Source organism: Ovis canadensis, chromosome 9 (assembly GCF_042477335.2).
Source record: "Ovis canadensis isolate MfBH-ARS-UI-01 breed Bighorn chromosome 9, ARS-UI_OviCan_v2, whole genome shotgun sequence".
Lineage (NCBI taxonomy): Eukaryota > Metazoa > Chordata > Mammalia > Artiodactyla > Bovidae > Ovis > Ovis canadensis.
Genome location: NC_091253.1, coordinates 57,990,624 through 58,013,404, shown reverse-complemented (window position 1 = coordinate 58,013,404; position 22,781 = coordinate 57,990,624). Strand labels below are relative to the sequence as shown.

At 37.0% G+C, this 22,781-nt stretch overlaps 1 protein-coding gene across 19 annotated transcripts in view; it reads left to right on the top strand.

Moving 5' to 3' along the window:
* EYA1 (EYA transcriptional coactivator and phosphatase 1) overlaps positions 1 to 22,781 on the top strand; it is a 374,655-nt gene that overhangs the window by 176,147 nt on the left and 175,727 nt on the right. For 6 of the 19 annotated variants that reach the window (XM_069600239.1, XM_069600237.1, XM_069600238.1 and 3 more), the window contains exons 3-4: positions 17,978 to 18,027; positions 19,593 to 19,711. In XM_069600239.1, coding sequence (XP_069456340.1) covers positions 17,978 to 18,027; positions 19,593 to 19,711 — 169 coding nt within the window. Of the gene's footprint in view, positions 1 to 12,250; positions 12,852 to 17,527; positions 18,028 to 19,592; positions 19,712 to 22,781 lie in introns of those variants that run through there. The other 13 variants (XM_069600251.1, XM_069600248.1, XM_069600247.1 and 10 more) reach the window with 10 other exon arrangements.

Sequence of the window (22,781 nt, the reverse complement as noted above, 5' to 3'; positions counted from 1 at the left end):
CACACACACACACACACACACGGAGGCAAGAAAATATCTATGTTTCTGCTGCATTTTTTATTTTAATCAAAATTATATGTGTGTGTATGTTCAGTTGCTAAATCATGTCCAACTCTTTGCAATCCCATGGACTGTAGCCCACCAGGCTGCTCTGTCCATGGGATTTCCCAGGCAAGAATACTGGAGTGGGTTGCCATTGCCGTCTCCAACGGATCTTACCAATCCATGAGGATCAAACTCGTGTTTCCTAGCTATCCTCCTAGAAATTCTCCTTATCATCAATACCAGGGACCAGAGACTTCTCGCTCCTATTTCACTTACTTATTTCATAAAGAACTTTGCTCCCAAATTTCAATGCAACATACCCTCTATTAGCTTCCTGAGAAAGAATATTTGGAAAAGAAAGTTTTGAGACTTGACATATCAGCAAATATTCTTAGCTTAAATGTTCTCAATTTTCCTATTGATATAAAATTTGTTAGGATATAAAAGTCTAGGTTGAGAGTTACTTTTCTTTAAGGGATTTGAAATATTTCTCTATTACCTTCTAGAAATAAATGTTCCAACTAAGAAATTTGAATTCATGATCCATGCTTTGCATTTGATCTATTTTTTCTCTCTAGAAGATTTTAGGGGATACCCTCTTTCCTAGTGTTTTGAAAGTTTTCAATAATTTTTGTTGGTGTGTATTTTTTTCCAGTTGTTTTGTTTGGTATACATTGAACTCTGAAAACTGTTATGCCTGGGAATATTTAAGAATTATTTATTTAAACTTTACCCTTGGATGTTGGACCACTATGTCTTCTTACAGTTTCTCATTTTATTATGTTTTCTGTTCTCTCCTATTTTCTGTCTTGTACTGTATACTCTGGGAAACTTTCTCAATTTTATTTTCAAATATCATTGAATTACACACTTCAGTTATCCTATGTTTTATTTCTAAAGGCTCCTTTTGTTGTTGGATGTTCCTTTTTTTAAAAAAGTCATTATTATTTTCATATTTTGTTTTATGGTAGCAGTATCTTATTTCTCAGGGGAATTTCAGTTTAGTGAGAGTTTGTTTTTGTTTTGCTTGCTTTTGCCTCATCACTCTCGTGCTTTCCTGTTCATTTGGTTTCTACATTTCTTGGTAGAGGCTTTCATCAGACATAGATAATCCAAGGTGATAGTGTAAGTTGGGTTGCTCATTACTGGGCTTCCCTGATAGCTGAGAAGGGATAGGCTACCCACTCCAATATTCTTGGGCTTCCCTTGTGGCTCAGCTGGTAAAGAATCTGCCTGCTATGCGGGAGACCTGGGTTCAGTCCCTGGGTTGGGAAGATCCCCTGAAGAAAGAAAAGGCTACCCACTGCAGTATTCTGGCCTGCAGTATTCTGGAGCCGTGGACACGACTGAGCGACTTGCACTTTCCCTGAGTGTTTAGGCACTGCCAGCGCTAGATGCAGCTTGCTCAGATCTGCCAAGTGTTAGCAGTCAGCAGTGTTCTGCCTGCTTTTTCACTCATGACACTTGTTACTATCTTCTTACTACCTGCTCTCTTTGTTCTTTGGGATTTATGCTTTAAAAAAAATCTATTTACTGTTGCTCTAGTGGGGTTCATGGAGAAAGGCAAAAAAGTAAATGCTTATGTTCATTTGATCACCTTTTAATTTATTTAGTCTCTTTTAGGCATCCATGATAAGTGGGAATTCTGTCTGTCTTGTTTACTTGCTTCATTTTTCAGTGGCCACAGTTCCTGGCAGATACTAAATGCATGAAAAATATTTGCTGAATGGCTGACTGGCTTGCTAACTAGCTTCATTAATTAAGACTTCTAAATAACCTAAAAGCTGAAAATCTTTTAAATGACAGCATTATGGATACATCTACAAGGAGGTATCTCTGAAAAGAAGAAGATACAGGCTTACTTTAAAGATGTGTATCTTTAAACTTTTAAAAAATTATTATTTTTTCTTTCTTGGTTAAGAAATCTTTTGGGGAAAAAAATGTTTTTCTTCATTTTCTGGCCACGTGCTGAGGTATTTGGGATCTTAGTTCCCCCCACCAGGGACCAAACTCGTGCCCCCCTGCAGTGGAAGCTCAGAGTTGTAACCACTGGGCTGTAGGGAAGTCTGGTTAAGAAATTAAAAGGGAAACATAAACTGATGTTAGAGTAACAGAGCATTTCAGGAGGAATATGATGGGTGTGACTTAAATCAACGTATGATAGCTTTTGAAAAACTGAACCTGAACTTTTTATGCCATTTTCCTGTCCCACATAAACACATACACCAGGTGAATACAGTGATTCCAGGTCTCTTCTAATTTCCTAGTTTCTTTACAGTTTGGTTATTCCACAATATTAGGATGGCAAATTTCTAGCACATTTTCCATGACTGAATTTTGTTCCACAAAATATTTTAAGTATGTTTTGAACAGGAGAATGAAATTAACTCCCTTAAGATGATAATCCCCACCCAGTCCAACTTTAGAGTTGCCAGTGGGGGCAAATATAACAACATGTAAGGAAAATAAAGGGGCTCCCCAGAGAAGGCAATGGCACCCCACTCCAGAACTCTTGCCTGGAAAATCCCATGGACAGAGGAGCCTGGTAGGCTGCAGTCCATGGGGTCGCTAAAAGTCGGACACGACTGAGCGACTTCACTTTCACTTTCATGCATTGGAGAAGTGAATGGCAACCCACTCCAGTGTTCTTGCCTGGAGAATCCCAGGGACGGGGGAGCCTGGTGGGCTGCCGTCTATGGGGTCGCACCGAGTCCGACATGACTGAAGTGACTTAGCAGCAGCAGCAGCAGCAGCTGGTGACTGAGTGGCAAAGAATCTGGTTGCCAGTGCAGGAGACGTGGGTCCAATCCTTGGATTAGGAAGATCCCCTGGAGAAGGAAATGACAACCCACTCCAATATTCTTGCCTGGGAAATCCATGCATGGATAGAGAAGCCTGGTGGGCTACAGTCCATGGGCTCGCAAAGAGTTGGACATGACTTAGCAACTAAAGAACAACAACAAGGAAAATAAAGGAAAACATAGAAGCTAGGGAAATTATTTTTCTTTCACAAACCCCCAGCCATAATCTCTCAAGTAGTCGAGTATGCCTGTATTAATTACAGTAACAGTTACTGAGTACAGATTATGTGTACCAAGCTGTGCTAAAACTGGAAACAACCATGCCCCATCTAGGCACTCCTTCTATGCTTGTTTAATTAAACTGATTGGCAATTCAGTTGTTAAAAGTAATTCAATTAATTATTTTGAAATTTTATTTTTTTTGGCTGTGGTGTGTGTGGAGGGCTGGGGGTGGGGCTCAGTTGTGTCTGACTCTTTGAGACCTTGTGGACTGTAGCTGCCAGCTTCCTCTGTCCATGGAATTTTCCAGGCAAGAATACTGGAGGGGGTTGCCATTTCCTTCTCCAGGGGATCTTCTCAACTCAGGGATCAAACCCACATCTCCTATGTTTCTAGGCAGATTCTTTACCAGTGAGTCACCTGGAAAGTTTTTAGTTCCTTGACCAGGGATCAAACCCATGTCCTCTGCATTGGAAGCAAGAAGTCTTAAGCACTGGATAACAAGGGAAGTCCTTAATTTTTAGTCTTCTATTGCTATTTTACTATCATGAGAGCTTTACCATAGCTATAAACACTTCTATCCTCATGCCATTTTGGAACGGTGTGAAACCTTTTTGCGTCATTTTTATTGTTTGGCCTAGTTACAGATTATAAATGGAGAGTATGCATAATACAACCACAGAGGGCACAGAAAAAAATCCTGTGCTACAGCTAGAATTAAAACTTGAATCTGTTGTGTATTTGTTTCAGTCTAGTGAGTGGTACCCTCTTAATTGTAGATAGATTTTAATAATTCTACACATATAAGGAAAGAGCATTTAAACCTTGAGCAATAATACACGTACAATCCAAAAAGACAGAAAGATAGGGGAAGGAAATCAAGGTTATCATATGTTCCTTCCCAAAGGTCTTCAAGTGAAATATTTCATTTAAAACATCTATTTTCAAATCTAGATCATTCATTGGTTAGTAATAGGTATGATTTGGGGAAACTGTAAATAGAAAGCTTAGAGATGTAGATTCCTTCTTTTAAATAGTCTTTAGCAATTAATCATCAGTCAGTTCAGTCATGTCCGACTCTTTGTGACCCCATGGATTACAGCATGCCAGGCCTCCCTGTCCATAACCAACTCCCAGAGTTTACTCAAACTCATGTTCATTGAGTCGGTGCTGTCATCCAACCATTTCATCCTCTGTGGTCCCCTTCTTCTCCTGCCTTCAGTCTTTCCCAGTGTCAGGGTCTTTTCCAGTGAGTCAGTTTTTCACATTAGGTGACCAAAGTATTGGAGTTTCAGCTTCAGCATCAGTCCTTCCAAAGACCGTTCAGGACTGCTTTCCTTTAGGATTGACTGGTTGGATCTCCTTGCAGTCCAAGGGACTCTCAAGAGTCTTCTTCAACACCACAGTTCAAAAACATCAATTTTTCAGTGCTCAGCTTCCTTTATAGTCCAACTCTCACATCCATACGTGACTACTAGAAAAACCATAGCTTTGACTAGACAGACCTTTGTTGGCCAAGTAATGTCTCTTGGCCATAGCTTTTCTTCCAAGGAGAGTCTTTTAATTTCATGGCTCCAGTCACCATCTACAGTGATTTTGGAGCCCCCCAAAGTAAAGTCTCTCACTGTTTCCATTATTTCCCCATGTATTTGACATGAAGTGATGGGACCAGATGTCACGATCTTAGTTTTCTGAATGTAATCCAAGTCTATGCCCCGACCAGTAATGCTGAAGAAGCTGAGGTTGAAGAGTTCTATGAAGATCTACAAAGCCTTCTAGAACTAACACCCAAAAAAGATATCCTTTTCATTATAGTGGACTGGAATACAAAAGTAGGAAGTCAAGAGATACCTGGAATAACAGGCAAATTCGGCATTGGAGTACAATTAATCATGAATTAATATATTTGTTTTTCAGTATTTTTCTGGGCTCCGAAATCATTGCAGATGGTGATTGCAGCCATGAAATTAAAAGATGCTTACTCCTTAGAAGGAAAGTTATGACCAACCTAAACAGCATATTAAAAAGCAGAGACATTACTTTGTCAACAAAGGTCTGTCTAGTCAAGGCTATGGTTTTTCCAATGGTCATGTATGGATGTGAGAGTTGGACAATAAAGAAAGCTGAGCACCAAAGAATTGATGATTTTGAACTGTGGTGTTGGAGAAGACTCTTGAGAGTCCCTTGGACTGCAAGGAGATCCAACCAGTCCATCCTAAAGGAGATCAGTCCTGGGTGTTCATTGGAAGGACTGATGTTGAAGCTGAAACTCCAATACTTTGGCCACCTGATGTGAAGAGCTGACTCATTTGAAAAGACCCTGATGCTGGGAAAGATTGAGGGCAGGAGAAGAAGGGGATGACAGAGGATGAGATGGTTGGATGGCATCACCGACTTGATGGGCATGGGTTTGAGTGGACTCTGGGAGTTGGTGATGGACAGGGGGGCCTGGCATGCTGTGGTTCATGGGGTCGCAAAGAGTCGGACATGACTGAGTGACTGCACTGAACTGAACCTAATGTATTTGTGGAGAGATAAGTCATTCTTTTTTTTAATTTTTAAATTGATCAAATGCCATGCCTCCCAAAAGAGATGAGCATGCAAGTAACTGTACTGTAAATTTAAAACATAGGAAATTTGCACATCTAAAAATGGTATCCTTTTTTCTTCTTTAGAATGTCAAAGTCATGGACCCTCATTCTTTGCAAAAGGCCTAAGATGGAGCTGACTTTCTAATTATTGTCTCAAATAACTTCTTTCTTGTTTTCCGCTTTGTGTCCTGGTCCTTCTGCGCCTCCTCCGTAGCCCTCTCCAGCCACGTGGTGTTGGTGGGGATGAGCAGTCCTCTCAGGCAAGGACAGGAAGAAAAGTGAACAGTTCTCCCAGGAGGCCAGAGCTAATGGGGGTTTTGCGGATCTTTCAGCAGGGGCTGTCGATGCTAACCACGCGGCTGAGAGCTCCTCTACTGGCTTTCTGACCTCTTGGTTAACTATTTGTTTTTCCTCGTATTGATTAAAAAAAACAAGACACCAGCCTGTAACTCCCTATCAATTGGGGCATTGTTTTTTAAGAATCATACACATTTAAAATATATGATTTTAGGAAAAAACCCTGACTCTGGATTTGGTTTTACTTTGTAATTCAGGTAAACCAAATCATTGGTGATATTAAAACGAAGCCCTGAGAGGAGCGGCCAAGGTTTCCAGACTTCCGTTTTTTAAAAGAATATGAACTACACATGTAAAGAATCACTCTAATAGTCCCAATATTAGGCCATCGGAAATAAGAATTCTTATTAGTTATGAGCATCTAAAGACTAAAATACTTGAAGCTTTATTTACCTTTTGGCCACATCAAGGTACTCTCACTATTCAAAAAAACCGAAGCCATTGTTTTCCTTAGCATGTAAGGCAGAGACTATTTTTTCCTTAATCTATAGCATTCTCAAGTAAGATTTAAAAAGCCAGGACAACTTGATCGCCTGCAAGTATGCATCTTTACAGTAGAGAGAAACCTCCAAATTGTATACCTATTGACATGGCTTAATAAAAACATGTAGAAGAATGCTGCTTCTGGTTGTGTTTCCAATAGCAATGTGATTGCAGCACCCTGTGGATTGAGTTACCGATCCTTTGAATTCTGACCTTCTGTCTAAAACAGCTTTAGAGGTTATTCTTCTTTTTTTCTTTTCCGATTTGGGAGACTAGAGAGGGGGGAAAGTTAATGCTGTTTGAAGGAAGAAAAATTTTTTATAGGTTATTAGATTTGGGGTTTTTTATTTGTCCCTTTCTGGCAAATCCTTTGTAACAATAAGACAGTCTCTTGATTCTGAGTGCTTAAACCACACCTCAAAATACATAAAGAGAATTGCAGTGCATTTTGAATGTAATTATTTCCCCGATGAATAAATCAATTGTTTATGATAGTTATTAAGATCAAAGCACTGTAACATTGGATAAATGAAATTAAGGAATACAAAAAGGAAGAAATTGATAGAACGGCCCATACTAAGATCAGACCCTTAGCTGCTCTTTTTATTATAAAGAAAAAGTTGGAAATATTTATAATCCTGCTTTAGGAAGATAATTCACATTTTTTGGTAAATAATGAGGAAAAAATATATCTCCTGATTTGGCAATTTCACGTTAAAGGATTCATCACATTTTTGCCTGTTGACTATTTAATGTGTGTGCATGTGTGTGTGTGTTGAGTTGTTTCAGTCCTGTCCGTCTCTGCAATCCCAAGGACTGTAGCCCACCAGGCTCCTCTGTCCATGGGGTTCTCCAGACAAGAATACTGGAGTGGGCTGCCATGCCCTTCTCTAGGGATCTTCCTGACCCAGGGACGGAACCTGCACCTTTTACATCATCTCCTGCATTGGCAGGTTGGTTCTTTATCCCCAGCCCCACCTGGGAAGCCCATTTAATGTATATACTTTATTTTTGAACCAGCACACTAACTTGCAGTATGTGTTTGTAAATAATCAGATATTGTATAGTGATGATGTCTATTCTATACTGAATATACCATTCCAATATATCACACACCTTTCTAGATTTATTAACTTTACTAGATGTCATCTTGCTCCAAAATGATGATACAGCTAGGACACAATGATGTTCCAGTGCTCCATCTGCTGTTTAGTGGTAACTTTGATGGTGCTAGAGAAAGGAGGAAGATTCCAGAACAAATAGTGGGAGGGGTGAGGGGTGGGGAACATATTAAAAAAAACAGCAACACAGGATTCATACAGATCAGCTGTTATGTGTTACAATGAATGAAGAATGTACATAAAATGCCTACCTTGCTGCCTGGCATGTAGTAAGCACTCAATAAGCACTAATTCCCTTCCTTCTTCTGTGAGACAGTCATCATTTTCAAAGAATTTAAAAACTGTGAACTTAGCTGTCATGAAACCTGGAAAACACAGAGCAAATTTCCAGATCCTCTTAAAGGTATTGGGAGGTGGTGACAAGATTGGTTTTGCCCCTGGCTTAGAGAAAAAAAAGTGGAAGAGACAACCTGGGTTTTCCAGGTTGCTTCATGTCAACAGAAATCCATTTTATAATGTGAGAAAGCAAAAGAGTTATTGCTCAGATTAAGCATATGCTTCCAAGACCAATTATTTACATATTTTTGGCAGAAGGAAGAAAAAGTAACTCTGCTATTTGGGGAAATCAGTTGATTTTAAAATAGAAAACCCAGTATGCCTTTTTTTCCTTTTAGATGAAGTACCTCTAGCATCCTGTTCTCTCATCTTAAAAACCTAATGCTTCTGTTATCATTATTAGTTTCAAGTACTGCTCAAACTTTCTAATTAAGAATAATAGTTTTTTAAAAAAACATCATCTAGGCAGTCATTACTACATAAGATAGCAAGTTTCTCACCCTACATAAATAAATGGTTATTATTCTTATGTAATAACCAATGTACTTATTAGGGGGCCAGGAAATAGGTTATATTTCCATATTGTGTTGGTATAAAGACTCTAATTTTTATTACGATAATTTTCCATGGTGCAGTGATTAGTTAGTAATTGCCTCCTTAAATTCACTGTTAAAAGCTATTCATATTGGAGTTTGAATGGGAAACATTTAGCAAAATACTGGTAGACATTCAGTTTGGCAGATTTAATATCATTCTTAAAATAAATAGAGGATGTTTTACTTGGTTGTGTTTCAGCAGAAGGCTACCGGGAGCAGGGCCCTCATTGCGGGTCTCGCGCCAGCAGGGAAAGAGTAGGTCATGGAAGTGGCCACTCCGCATGCCAGCAAGGATGGTAGTGTCAGCCATCCAGACAGTGTGCCAAAGGTTCTGTTACAAGCCAGAAATGTGGAGCCATGGCATGGACCATGAGAAAGAGTTATCTGGAAGCAGAAGCTCTGGAAGTACCAAATATTTTGGAATATTTGCTGTTCTACTTTGAACAGTTTCAATCACAAAATGTTGACTGTTTCCAGGTATTATTGATTTTAAGAATGTGGAAGAAATAATAACTAGGACAACACTCTTGAAGAAAAAGCATTGATTTTTAAGTGCTAATTCTATTATGTAATTTTCTGTACCATTATTGTTGAATAAGAATCTTCATAAAATAAAGAATGGTAGAAACAGAGAGGTAAAAGATGCTTGGCATCAGACTTGGTAATCACATGCATGGTTAATTCTAAACTGATTTAAAACTAAACACAAATAGAAGAAAAAATTTCTGAGTTTATCTTATACCGAAAACTGCAGAACTACTCAAGAACTTTATGATCATTACTGGAATGGAAAAGGGGAAGGGAAGAGGTTTTCAGCTTTTTTGCTTTCTCACTGTTTGTTATATTTAATTGGATTAATCAACTGTTATATTCATATAGTTTTAGAAAAGTTCCAACTTACCTTTTCAATTGTTCTAATGGACCCTGTATTTTTTCTTTTTAAATTAGGCATATTTGCTTATTCTTGTAATCATGCATTTATTCAATCTTCTCTGTTCATTGAACAGAACTAACAACTTCTGTCAACATTTCAGACTTCTGTATAACCAAGCAAATATCTATATAACCAGAAAACAGTTTGTTCTATATCAATATGATAAAGCTTGTTTGGAGATTTATGAAAGGTATCATCCTTATGAGGATATTCAAACATTTTGTTACAACTGGCTTTTCCAAATGTTTTCCTTTTCCAGATGAAATTTATTTTTTAGTGGGGTAAAGTCATATTAGTCATATTTTTAGTGGGGTAAAGTCATTATTTTTTACTCCTATTCATAATGTTTATGTGTTGACATTCTTCTAGGAAATGTCAGATAGTAGGTTTTTTACTGTTATCTATCTGTCTTTACTAATAGTGGGTTTTCAGCAAATTTTCCTAAGTTCTGTTGTAAGGGGTATGATTTTGTTTAGGGAACACATTGGTCCTTAAAGTATATGGTTAAGTCATGAAATTATAGTTGTGAAAATTTAGAAATAGGAAGTTAACAGTATATTACCAACTAGATCTTCTTAGTAATGACTAACATTTTGGCTATCTATCAGAGGATAACTTATTTTGGTGTGAGTTATATGGTATTTATCATATATTTGTAGTAACCAGACAAAATTTATGGATAAGCATGTAATTGTTTTTAGGCCATCTGATTTTGCTTTAGGAAAAGGAAAGCATTTAAAAGTGGCATACGCTTTTGAAAAGTAAAAAAAAAAAAAAATCGTATACATGCATATTTTTTGTAGCCAATTACTAAGTTCTTTGTTATATAACTATGCAGCATGACCAATATCATATCAATTAGTGCTCACATTACAGTCATCATGCTTTTCATCGTCTTCTTCATAATGACATGTATCATTTTAAAGTGATTCGTTTGGTTATACAAATAAAAATAATTGAATTTCAATATAAAAACTAATGTGATATGATAAATTTGATTACTGTGTAGGTAATTATATATAAAAGTCAGATACTTTACATGATATTCGTCATGACTTCATAGTTTGTCTTCTGGATTTGCCAGTATAATCTTTCATGATCAGAAAAATAATATTTTATCTTTTCATAGCTAAAATAATTTTTAAACCATGGGAAGCATGGGCACAATAGCTTAATGTAAAGTTTCAAACACAGTTGAATTCTCCAACCAGCACCTCAAATTTTGTATTTTATGAAGCTTAGAAATAAATATGATAGCAAAAGCAGTTACTGTGTGGGTGTTCGCTATCATAGATTGAATTGACGTATCATTATATTTTATCTCACGGCACTGGAGTATTTTATTTTCTGCACATATACTTTAGTATATTAAATAACCAATACTTCTGTTCTAAGAAAGTTCTGTAGGTGGTAACATAATTCTGTTTAGCTGCATGAACAGATCCAATAGCGATCAACTGATTTTTGACCTGGTTTCCCAAATATGGTAGATGGTTAGCCCAGGTTTCCTTGCTGGTACCATACGAAATGAAATCCTAGGTGCATTAGCAGTTTAAGCTGTCTGTTAGGTTTAACAGAATGTTCTCTTCTGAGGAATTTACATTGGCACCCTTTGTGGGGGGAGATGGGAAAGTCTATATTGAATTTTGGTCATTAGAAGCTTTTTGTTTTGTTTGCATCAGAACGGTGCTTTCATTTACAAATTAGCAAAGTAAAGGTAAGGTAAAATTGTGTCTATTTTTTTTACGAGTTGATGATCTAAAACGCATTATAAAATCATTTAAGAAGTTACTGTGATTTTAAAAATGTTTTTTTCATACCAAGGCAGGAGCCTTAATAAGAAGATACTTATTATTAATAATAGAAAGACTAGACCCATAGAATAGTATTACTGTCAGATACTTGGAAGGAAAACCCAAAGGGTATAAAGATTCCATTTTTAAAGTACAAACTTGGTTATGGTGAGTAAGTAGTATCAAAAATAAACATTTATATTTTAATTATGATACAGGCTGGCAAATATAATAATTAGCCATGTAAGTGATGCCTTCTTTAAATATTTGAAATCAATGTAATGGTTAAGTCATTGATCTAATAACTGAAGTCATTTATTTGCCTAAAACATGATAGTAAGTAAATATTTTAATCTTTAATTTAGTTGTAATCTGAATAGCTCAGCTACCCAGGTGAGCATTATAGACTAGCATGCATAGATTGAATTTAGTTAGAATTCTTCTTAAAAAGAACAGACTGTAAGAATTCTAGATAAAATAAATCTTTTTCCCCCAAATCATTTTAAAATATCAACACTGAAATAGTATCTGGTTCATATCCCAAAAAAAAAAAAAAATTGCTCCCGTAAAACTTGCCATTCTAGAAATCACTGCCGAGCTAACATCCAGGCTCTCATTGTTAAGCTGATATTGATGGCTTACACGTTTGCTTTTTCTCTCCCTTTACTTATTTAAAATAGAAATAGCCATACTAGTTTTCATTTTCCCCCAGACCTGTTGGTTGTTACATTCAGGGGGAAAAAAAAAATTTTTTTTTAAAGTATCGATTCTCTAAATTTCAGGGCTTGAAAACAAGTTTTGGGAAACTATGAAAGATAACGCGAAACGGCTCCCCAAAGCTCGTAATTGGTAGCTGCTGTAGCAAGAGACGTGTGTTGACAGTGTCCCCTGATTCTCACACAGCTGTTTATTCAGATAGCATGGGGGCGCGTTCATTTACATAATAAATTTTTTGGGAGCAGCAAGGTTGAGTCAGAGAGAGCAGGGCTCCTCTCAATTGTTGCATTTAAACCAATAAGGTTAGGACAAGAGAATAGCTGTGGTTTGCGTTGCAAAAACAAAAAAAAAGCCCCGAGGCTCCACGGGCAGACCTACAAGGCTGCGCAAACAAACCGAGAGATGAGATGGTGCTGTTTCTTTGTCTGGGCTTCTCAGATGCTATCAGCTGCTGCCGTTTAGAGAACGAAAGAGCGCGGGGCTCAAGGCGCTGGCTAAACAGACCGGTGGGAGCTGATGGCTCCGAGTTTGGGGCGAGGTAGAAACTCCCCAGTGCCACTTCCGACTCGGAGCCTTCCTGTTGCCGTCCGGTGTGGCGGTTTTCTCGCCGGGGCCAGCGTGTGCGCTCAGTCGCTCGGCAGCCTGAGCCTGCAGCAGCGCCCAGGCGGCGGTCCCCGCGGCCCGGCTTCCCCCAGCGGACGCGCTCCGCTTCCAACGGCGCCGGGCTCCGCCGGGAGCCCTTAAGACCCTCTCGCGTCCTCCTCCAGGAGCAAAAACTATGTCTGGAATGGAGGTTTGCTAAACCAGAAAATTCGGAGGAGCCCAGGAAACTGGTGGATGCAGCAGATGTAAAGCGCTGTAAGTACAAGCTGACTGTTTGAAAAATTGTACTGCGTGACACCAGCTGTCCTGTGGGCAAAGCCCAAGATAACAAGAGCGCTTTGAGTTATTGTTTTGATTTGTTTTAAAAGAAAAACATTAGGGCGTGGGGAAGATTATGACACTTTGTGCCCAGTGCTTTATGGGCCACTGGGCTCCATCATAAAAGTATAAGTTCTTAACCCCCAATTTAACTGAGCGATTAGAATCATTAAGAGGTAATTAGAAATTAATTGTTAACAATGACTTGTTGCCTTATATGTAAAAAAAAGTTTCTTGCAGGGCAATACTCTTGTAAAGGGATCACTTCATATCTCTCTTCTGCACAAACCTCAACTATTACTATGTGATATTGATGAAAGCGGTATCTGTCTATATCCATTTTAACACAGAGATAGCTTTTCCTACACATTTTGGGTGGGTTGGAGAAAAGGAGGAAGGAATTAACATTTTCTAAGGACAACAGATAACAAAAATAAATTGAAACCCATTTTTAAGGAAGGAAATCCTTTTGTTTCAATACACAAATTTCCCAAACATTATATTAAACGGGCTCATCTTCAAAAGGTGAAATAATAAACATTTGCAAATTAAGATATTTCTCACTTATTGACACTTAATAGGACTTGAATGGACCTGGAAATTAAAAACAAGGTTCTTCAACTTTTGAATTACCACTTAAAATATTTGTCATTCAAAATGAGTGTATGAATTGCTAATGACTCATGGGCTTATATTTCTTGGGAGGAGTTTTTGAAACATTTAAGCACAGCTTTTGCAGGAATTCCATAAATTCAGAGCTGTCACTGAATGTAGGCAAGCGTTTTTATGTTTCATTTCTTAAAATGACAAGGGTACAAAAAGTCTCTGGTTAAGGACACAGTGAAGTTTTATAGTCTGGGGATTGTTTTTTTAATGTGTCTTTTCAGAGTAGGTTTTATTTTAGGCGTGTGCAAGTTTTTTTGCCCACTGTTTGAGATTTGAAGATATGCACGCAAAAGTCATGTTTTTCTGCATTATCAAATATTTGATATTTGACTTTGTCGCAGCTTAAGTTCTCCTAAGGCCCAAAGTGTTCAAAAAAAAAAAAAAGTGAGCAAACAGCCATGGATTTTCAATCCTGAAAATTCTTCGCTGTGACAGAGCAGCCTGATTGAGCCAGTGTTCAGTTTTAGAACAACTGTTCAGTTTTAGAATGGTAAAGGGAAGTCAACTGCTCTGGGTGTTTGATAGATATAATCAATGATTTTCTCAGAGTTTCCTCTTGTATTTGGAAATTTATTTTGTAAAGAATATCTTAAAAAAAAAAAGAAACTTGCCATGAGAATAAACCCCGTCTTCCATTTAATCAGTCATCAGAGTATTATTGATACATTCAACATCTTAAATGCTAATTTTAAAAACAGTCCTTGAAGACTATAGGTAGAATCAGTCTTTTAAATATGTACTTGTTTTTGTTTTCCTAGGAACTCTATTTTGTCCTTTTTAAACGAGATACTTTAAAAAGTGATACAGTGTATATCACTAGAAATCAGGAGTTTTAAAGCATTCATTTTATGGAGTCTTTGATAAAGAAGGAGATAAGTATTAACACTGAAAAGACATCTATCTGCCTTTTCTGAAAGTTCATTTCAATTTTAGGTTTAGACTTTTATTACATCATTGACACCATGGTAGGAAATATTGATTGAGGAACATTGTAGCAAGAATATATTCTGATTTAAAAGCAGGTTTCTGCCTGAGGCACCTTTTTTTTCCCCCTCTATAAAATACATTCTGATTAGAAAATTGCCATTGTCTTTCAAATTTGGGAGTACTCACATTGATCTGTGGTTGGGCAAAACTAGCTTGCCTGCCAACTCTATTTATTTAGATAAGTTCAGTACTTTCACTTTGAAAATTTCTTTTGAGTTAAAAAAGTTTAAAATTATAGTCATTTTATAAAAATTGCTTCTAGCAAGCAAAAGAGCCAATGGAAAACCCATAATTTAGACAAGTACCTACATTTTATTTGCTCTCTGCTGTTGAGATTTAGAATCCCTTTCCATTTACAGTTTACTTTTCACAGAACATTATTAACTTTTTGGCTTCATACATGATCTTCTGTCAGATGCTTTTGATTTGTAATTTAGCAAAGTATAATAAACAGTGCAAAAGTCATGAATTTTGCTCTGCATCCTGAGCTCTGTGGTAGGGAAAAATGTGATAAAATGTGTACCTTAAGTCTTGTTTGATGATCTCTCAAAGCAAGTTTGCCTTCTGGAAATAATTTCTGGGGTTGAAGAGCATGGTATTAACAGATTTAATGTGGCTATTCAATGGATTGGCGAAGTACTATGTGAGGTTTAACAAAATGAGAGAGACAAATTGAACATCAACAAAAGTTACATCTGTGAAGAATTAGAAATTTAATTAGAAAAAAGGCAAACTTAAAAGACCTCATTAACTAATCAGAAGTCAAAGTTACTAGTTGAGGATTCTTGAATTGAAATTCTAAAAAGTTCTTTTTTTTTCCCTCTCTGTATTTTCACAACTCTGTCAGTACGCTACTTGGGTATTCTCTACAAAGAGTTTTAAAAAGCATTAAAGTGAAATGACTTCATTGTAATCTAAGATGACCATTTATAATGTTATGGGAAATATTTTTACACTCCTAGGAGCATTTGAATTAAAAAATACCAGATTAGGAGGAGACAAGGAACATATTAGGTTTATGGATATAAAGCAGAGAACATGAGCTTACTGAATGCCTAACAGCATTTTTCTAAAAACCATGAAATATTTTTTTTCTCTTTTGAATGGAAAGGTGCCTAATTAATTATTTTTGCAGCACATTATGTTTTGAGACCTTGAAAACCCAGAACCTTCCAGAGATTTTGGCAAACATAAGAGAAAATCAGCGCCAATCAGAAATAGGTGTTCTTTTTAGATAAGTCATTACAAGACCATGTTTCCTTACTGTGCTGTAATCTTGTACTACACATAAAAAACTAAAAGCATGTGAAGTGTAGCATTTTGTAAACTGTAACTAATTTTGCTCACATCTGTGTCTAATTGTTGTCTGCATTCGCATTCTTGAGAGTAGATTTATTTTTCCTGGACCACGATGTGGATTCAGCTGACCAACCTAAGTGAGGATTAGTTGTTTTAAAGTTATTTTGATTAAAGAGTCATTTTTAAAAACAGTAACACACAACACATGGTTTAAATAATCCTTGAGACACAAAAGAATATCTGAAGTATACTTAATGAAATGAAGATCATGGATGTGGAATCAAAAGTTGTACAAAGTACAGTAAAAGTCTAGCCAGCACACAAAAAAAGTATGTTGTGAAAATGCATTTGTTTTCAGTGAGAAAACGTGTTAGAGTAATTCCTGTTTTGAAGCTCATTTTTTATTAACAGATTTGACTTTGAAATTTAAAATAGAATAGGTTAAACCTCAAATAAAAATATCAAACTTTGAAAGTATACAAGGAAACTAACCTTACGTTTCTAAAATTATAGTATCTAGCCAATGTTAAAATAGGAATTATTTTAACGTGTAATAGAAAGGATGTTTTACATACTCTTTCACATAATTAAGCCAAGAGTTCTTAAAATGAAGTTAGTTCTCACCTATAATTTATTCCAGGTGTATAAAAATGGAAATGGGGGAGAAAGGAAATTTATCCTTGAGGTATATCACTGTAGTTTCTAAATGGAAACATTTTACTCTTGAGTGAGAAAATTTAACAAAAAATTGCAGAAGGCTGTTAGCGTCAAGTGACCTACCTTGCAGGCATTCAAATACTTTTCATTGAATACGCAGGCATCTCTTTCAAATTATTTGCCTCCTGCACATATTCTCAAAAAGTAGACCTAGGAATTTCATGTAATATTAGACCAAGATATTTAGACTTTAATGATGCTTTTATTCCTGCTAAAAGGTAGTACTACTTAATGTCATAAATCATAATTAAAAAATAACAGGACTCAATAGAAGATACTTGGTTGGATAACTTTTATGCCATTTGAGATGCTTCAGGTTTTTCATCTTCGCTCTGTAACCCTAATTGATGTCTGTTCCGGTTAAATGAAAATGCACATCAAAGATCGAGATTTCTGAGTCCTTTTAAACGTTATGCAGAATGTTCTTTACCTTAGAGTCAGGCATTTGCCTGAGCTGGTGAGCCAGCAGCCCACCCTCACCTGAGTTTATCACCTTGCTGCCTCCGGAGGACTAGCAAAGCCTGCAGGCTAAGTTAGTTGTTCAGTAAAAACCCAAATATAGATTCCTCTGGGGACAAAAGAGACCAGAACTCTGGCCAGCTGAGATACTGAACTGATTATTCAACTCTCCATTCTCTCTCCTGATTTAAAAGATGGAAAATTAAACAGAAAGGGAACTGCTCTGGCTATTTCACCAGGCAGGCATGGATTTCCCTTGAACTTAAACATTCACTGAATTTTCGGTTTGCTTGGGTGAATGAGTGCAGGGCTCCATGATGATTAAGAACTTGCCTTGGGCCATTTCTCCTTGAGTCTGGCATAGCCTGCAAGTTGCCCAGAAGCCGTTTGGAGTAAACTGTTCAATGACAAATAGTAAATATAGGACAAAACCATCACCATGAGGAGAAACACTGTCAGGAGTCAAACTCATGGGCGGGAACTCTATTTCAGCTGGTGATAGCAGAAGATGAAAGATCTGAGGATGCTGGAGGGTTAATGCTTGAACTGCTGCTGTGAAACATGCTCATTTTGCTAATAGCTATCTTTTTTCAAGTACCTTTTCCAAGCTGCCTGGGTAAGGCTGCTTTGCATGTTGATTGGGGGAGGGGTAATCCCGTTTGCAGCTGTCATAGGCCAGTGATGAATCACTATCCCGTCATTTGGCTGCCTCCCCCCTCCCCCCAACAAGGGGAGGAGGAGGGTAGACCTGGAGGGGGAAACAACAGTGGAGACCTCAACTTAAAGACAATATGCCTTTCACCGCTGCAGAATCCTCCTTTTTCTCTTTTGGTTAAAAGAGAGCATTGTCGTCCTGAGCCATGTGCTCTGTATAATTAAGAGCTGACACTGAAGCAGAGTAACAACAGCTTCTAATTTTTTACCCCTGATCACAGGTGCAAACATCTCAAACCAGTTCAGATGTTGCTGTTTCCTCAAGTTGCAGGTAAGGATACTGTTGATATTTGACATTTGGGGAGATTACCTCTCTGTGACCCCCTATCTATTTTTGTCTAGTATTTCTTAATTATTTCTATTAATAGCCTTGGTTGGAAATTACTTAACAATGTGTGTGTGTGAGTGTGTTTGTAAAAGAAAAAAAGTTAAATATGTAGAAAGTGAAGAGGAGCCTGGATTTGAAAATGATTAGGGTCTGTACTTTCTGGGGTTAGGAAAACTCTGAATATGTATTGAGAATCAGGGGAGAAAAGTTGGATTTTTAAGCCATTTCTCATTTGAATCCCAAAGACTTGGGGGAAGTCAAAACTCACTTTAGAAGTAAAACAGTTCACGTTCTTTATTATAAAAGCTGACATTTGCAGTCTAAGCGCAACTTCCAAATTGACTAGCTTTTATTGACCCGGTGGGGGTGAGGAGCAGACAGTCTTAGCTTCATACATGTAATATTAATCCCCCTCTTTTTTTTTTTTTTTTAAAGAAAAACATAAAGTTTAACATAAAGTGAATAGGCCTTAGACTTCCAAACACTTGGCTGGCAGAGAACAGAATGGTATCTAGATGTGTTTTTAGTCACTTGAAAGAAATGGTCTCCTCTCTTCATTAAGAAAAGGTGAAATAGAAATGGATGGTTCTGCAGCTGTGAACATGAATAGGGGCTTCTATCTCCTATAGAGTAACTGCTGAGCCTAAGAACTTTCCGGGAAGATTTTGCTGTTTTGTGTTGTAAAAATCCCCAATTTGAGCAGGGCAATGGCATTGTTCTGATTTCCCCAAGTAGGTGACAGCTGAGGTATCCTGAGTGCTCATGTTCCTGGGCACTCACTGTATGCCGGCCTGATCCCTCCTCACTTGGGCTGGCTGTATGTAATCCACAAAGCAAACAAGTGAGCCGACATCAGAATGTTTTAATGCTGCATTTGTTTCAAGGGAAACAGAGGAACAATTAAGCAGTTTGCCAGAGTAAACACATGCATCAGGGCTATCTCATTCCCTGTCATTGGACTATAGGCTTCAAGTGTTTTATTTGGTTTGGAGACCCATTAAATTACAATTGGGTGGTAAATTATAAGGGAGTTCCTAGTGCTAATTTATTAGATGAAAGAGATTCCATACAAAAGTGAATTTTTTTTTCAATTTTACACTTTTGTGTTTTAGAAAAATAACACCTTAGGGTCCCCCCCCCCCCCATCTAAAAAGAAAAGTAGGATGGTCTGTTTTCTTTGCTAATAAAAACAGATGGAATCATCTCATTAGATCTTGGCACTTGATGAGCTATTGAAGGAGAGAAAAATAAATTTTTTTTTAAAAACCAAAACACTCCTTACGATATTTGGCTGGATAGGTATGGTCAGTGACATCTTTTAATAGTCCACATTTTGAAAGGATGGCTGAAGTGAAAATATAAGAGGGAACTATTTGGAGTTGAAGAAAATAGATACAATGGGACTTTTGTGCGAATGTGTTTCAAAGGAGGTGTCAAGTCGTTAGCGCATTAAATAGTGGGGTTATGAATTTGGTACATCTGTCAAACGGAAGGCTTCTTGTCTTTAGGTCTATGGAAATGCAGGATCTAACCAGCCCGCATAGCCGTCTGAGTGGTAGTAGTGAATCCCCCAAACTCGATAACTCTCATATAAATAGTAATTCCATGACTCCCAATGGCACCGAAGGTGAGTGGCTGCCTTCTCACTGTTTACTTTGCACCTTGTTTCTTCATCACTGTACCCGGTGTTCCTAGGTGGTTATGATTTCAGTTGTCAAATCCGTGAAACTACTCTTCCAGTTCTTGTTTAGGTCATTTGACTTATGAATCAGCATTCACCCTCAATGAGGGGCTGATGTTGCTAGGTTATTACGCCATTGATAGACTGGTGTTATTTCAGAGAGATGCATATGTATATGCACAGTATACATGTGTATGTGTGCGTGACATATTTATGCTTTGAGTGTATTTTTCCTTTTTGATTTTTCTTCACAGCACAGGATCAGTTGTAATTATTTTGCTCTATGAGCCATGAACATTTGAAATTATTTCCTTTATTTTACTTTCCCTTTGTTACTAAATATAACCCAATTTGTCTCAATGCAGCATTGGCCTGGAGTGTCACTAAATAGCAATAAAATAATTTGTGTGCCTAATATTCTTGTGACTTTCACCGTTAAAATATAAAGAAGTAAAAGATACTTACTGTTTACAAATATACAACCTTATCTGGAAGATAATATGAAATTCATTTACTTTGTAAAGATTAAGTATATATTTCAAACATAGTACTGTTCAATGATTTCTGTATAATGCATACAAATATTTATGTAAATTTCATGTAAGTAGAAATACCTATTTAAATGCATGTATACCTAAGTCTAAACATATAGGTAAAGCTATTTGTGTGTATCATTAGCTGGTGTGCATGTTTTTTTTAAGTACTATATTTTTAAAGCTTCATAGAAGGGTATGTTTTGTATTGTATCTATTTTTATTTTATTCTCTAGAAAATTTTCTTCTTTGAAGGTGATATTTTTGCTTATTTATTCCTTATCAAGCTTTAGGACCTTAGAGCATAAGTTTCATTAGACGTTCGATAGATGATTGATCTTAGAATTCCATGCATGAACCAAACCCTAATCATCATTTCTTAATCACCATGATGATCTTTAATCATAGTTCTTAAAAAACAAACAAAAAACCCCATGTCATAAAATTGTTTGTTTGGTGCAGTATTCCAGTATGTGTGAGGAAAGCCTTTTAAAGCTGATAATAATATGAAATTTCTGGTAAGAGATACAATAACAAAATCAGTTGTTTCTGATAGGAGTTAACTGGTAACTTTCAGAGCGACAGTGATTGTTTTTACATGTAAGTAGTCTGTATTTTCCTTTTTGAGTAAATACCTTCACATTATGGAAAATGGTCTCTGTTAAAAGAAGAAACTTTGCTGACCTAGCCAAAAAGAAAAAAAATCTCTGAAAAAGGTTCATTTGTATGGGAAACTCTTCTCTGTCCATATCAATAGGCAATCAAAAAGAAATCTCAGTTATGTATAGGAAAGTCACTCTAGTGTTTAAGTAGGTTTTATAGAGCAAATAAGATAAAAAGCCAGCAGTCCTTCCTTTCTGTCCTGTGGAATTTGGCTTCACGTGTGAGCATGGCAGCTGTTGCTGTATGGACTGGACTCGGGGTGTGTACAGACCACTGCAGGGCCCTGGATTGGCCTACCCCAGACCAGTGTTGGCGGGCGGGGCGACCACCGAGGGCAGCGTCAGGGGACCAGGGATGGGAACCTTTACAGTCATTCTCATCACTGTGAAGTCCAAGTAAGACAATCATCTAAAGTAACTTAAAGAACAAAGCTTTAAGTATGTTAAATTGTTTTGCTTAAGGGAATAGACCAATACATATTGGTAGGAATAATTGTGAAATGATGAGAGTTAATTTTTTCATATATGAAGAAATAGGGGTAAAATGTTTTCATTTTGTCTTCATTTTACTGGCAAATCATCTACAAAAGACGAATCAGACAGTATTAAAACAGAGTATGTGTTGGAAACTGCCTCTTGCATCGCTTCGTGTGAATGATGTGTGGTTGGTTTTTTAAGGGCATGTGAGATGATCATATTTCTGAATATTTACATTTAATAGCTTGATATCATGTTCATATTCAGGAATATGTACTTCATCAAAGTTTTACATAGCTATAATAAATCAAAAATGAGAGAATATCTTAGATAGCTATATAACCTGCCAAACCATCAGCCTGAGAGACACTTAGAAATTATTTCTTATCCTGAAAGAAACTCTAATTTATCTTTGGCCTAAAAAAATCCATTTCTAAGTCATATTTCAAACAAGTACCCAGTTACTCATCTGACTCTGTTTTCGGGCATTCTTTTCTTATTGCTGTTTTTTATCATACCTGTATATTTACCTCTTTTGTTTGCAGGCATTCTTCACTGGAGTACTTTACAAGGGTTATGGTAGTTAGAAAGTGAGGTGAGAGGTATCAGTATAAATTATCCAGAGAATACATGAAGTTTTAGTCCATTGACTGGGGTATTCAATTTTAGCGCACAGTTTGAAAACGTGGACCCAAACTTTCCCCACCATCTGTGTGACAGGCCTGTTTGGATGCAAACAGCATCAGAAAGTTCTGGGTTATTATTAAGTTTGTGAATCAATTTATCATGCCACTTACATATTCCATAAGGCATGTGTGTCTTTCCCTTCAGTCACCACTAGAGGAGTTAAGCTTAAAATCAGTGAATTCAGTGTCTGCAAGCGTTCCTGGAATAGAATCTTTATAGATTTTCCTATCCCTTCTTTGAAATCTTATTTATTTCGAAACTAGCAATATTCACCAATGAATTAGTGGAATGAAAAAAAAAAGCCACAAGAAATTCCTTAACTTTTCAAAGAATGTTTAAAATATCAATCACCTCCCCTAAGTACATAATAGATATTTCAGGCTCTCTATGCCACAGTGGAAATTTAAAGTGATTTTATGGTAGTCCAGTTGCAATGCATCTCCTTAGTTAGGTTGACAAAACTTCCATTGAGTTTACATAGTTGCTAACCCTAGCTCCACTTAGATAGGTTGTCTTCTTTCTCCAGGGCCTTTTTTTTTTTTTTTAATTTCCTGCAACCACTTGTTCCTCTTCTGAGGCTAAGAAAACATGAAAATCTTCTGTCTCAAAAACCATAACTTCATCTCAAGAACAAATAAGAAGGGAATGGAGTGGCAA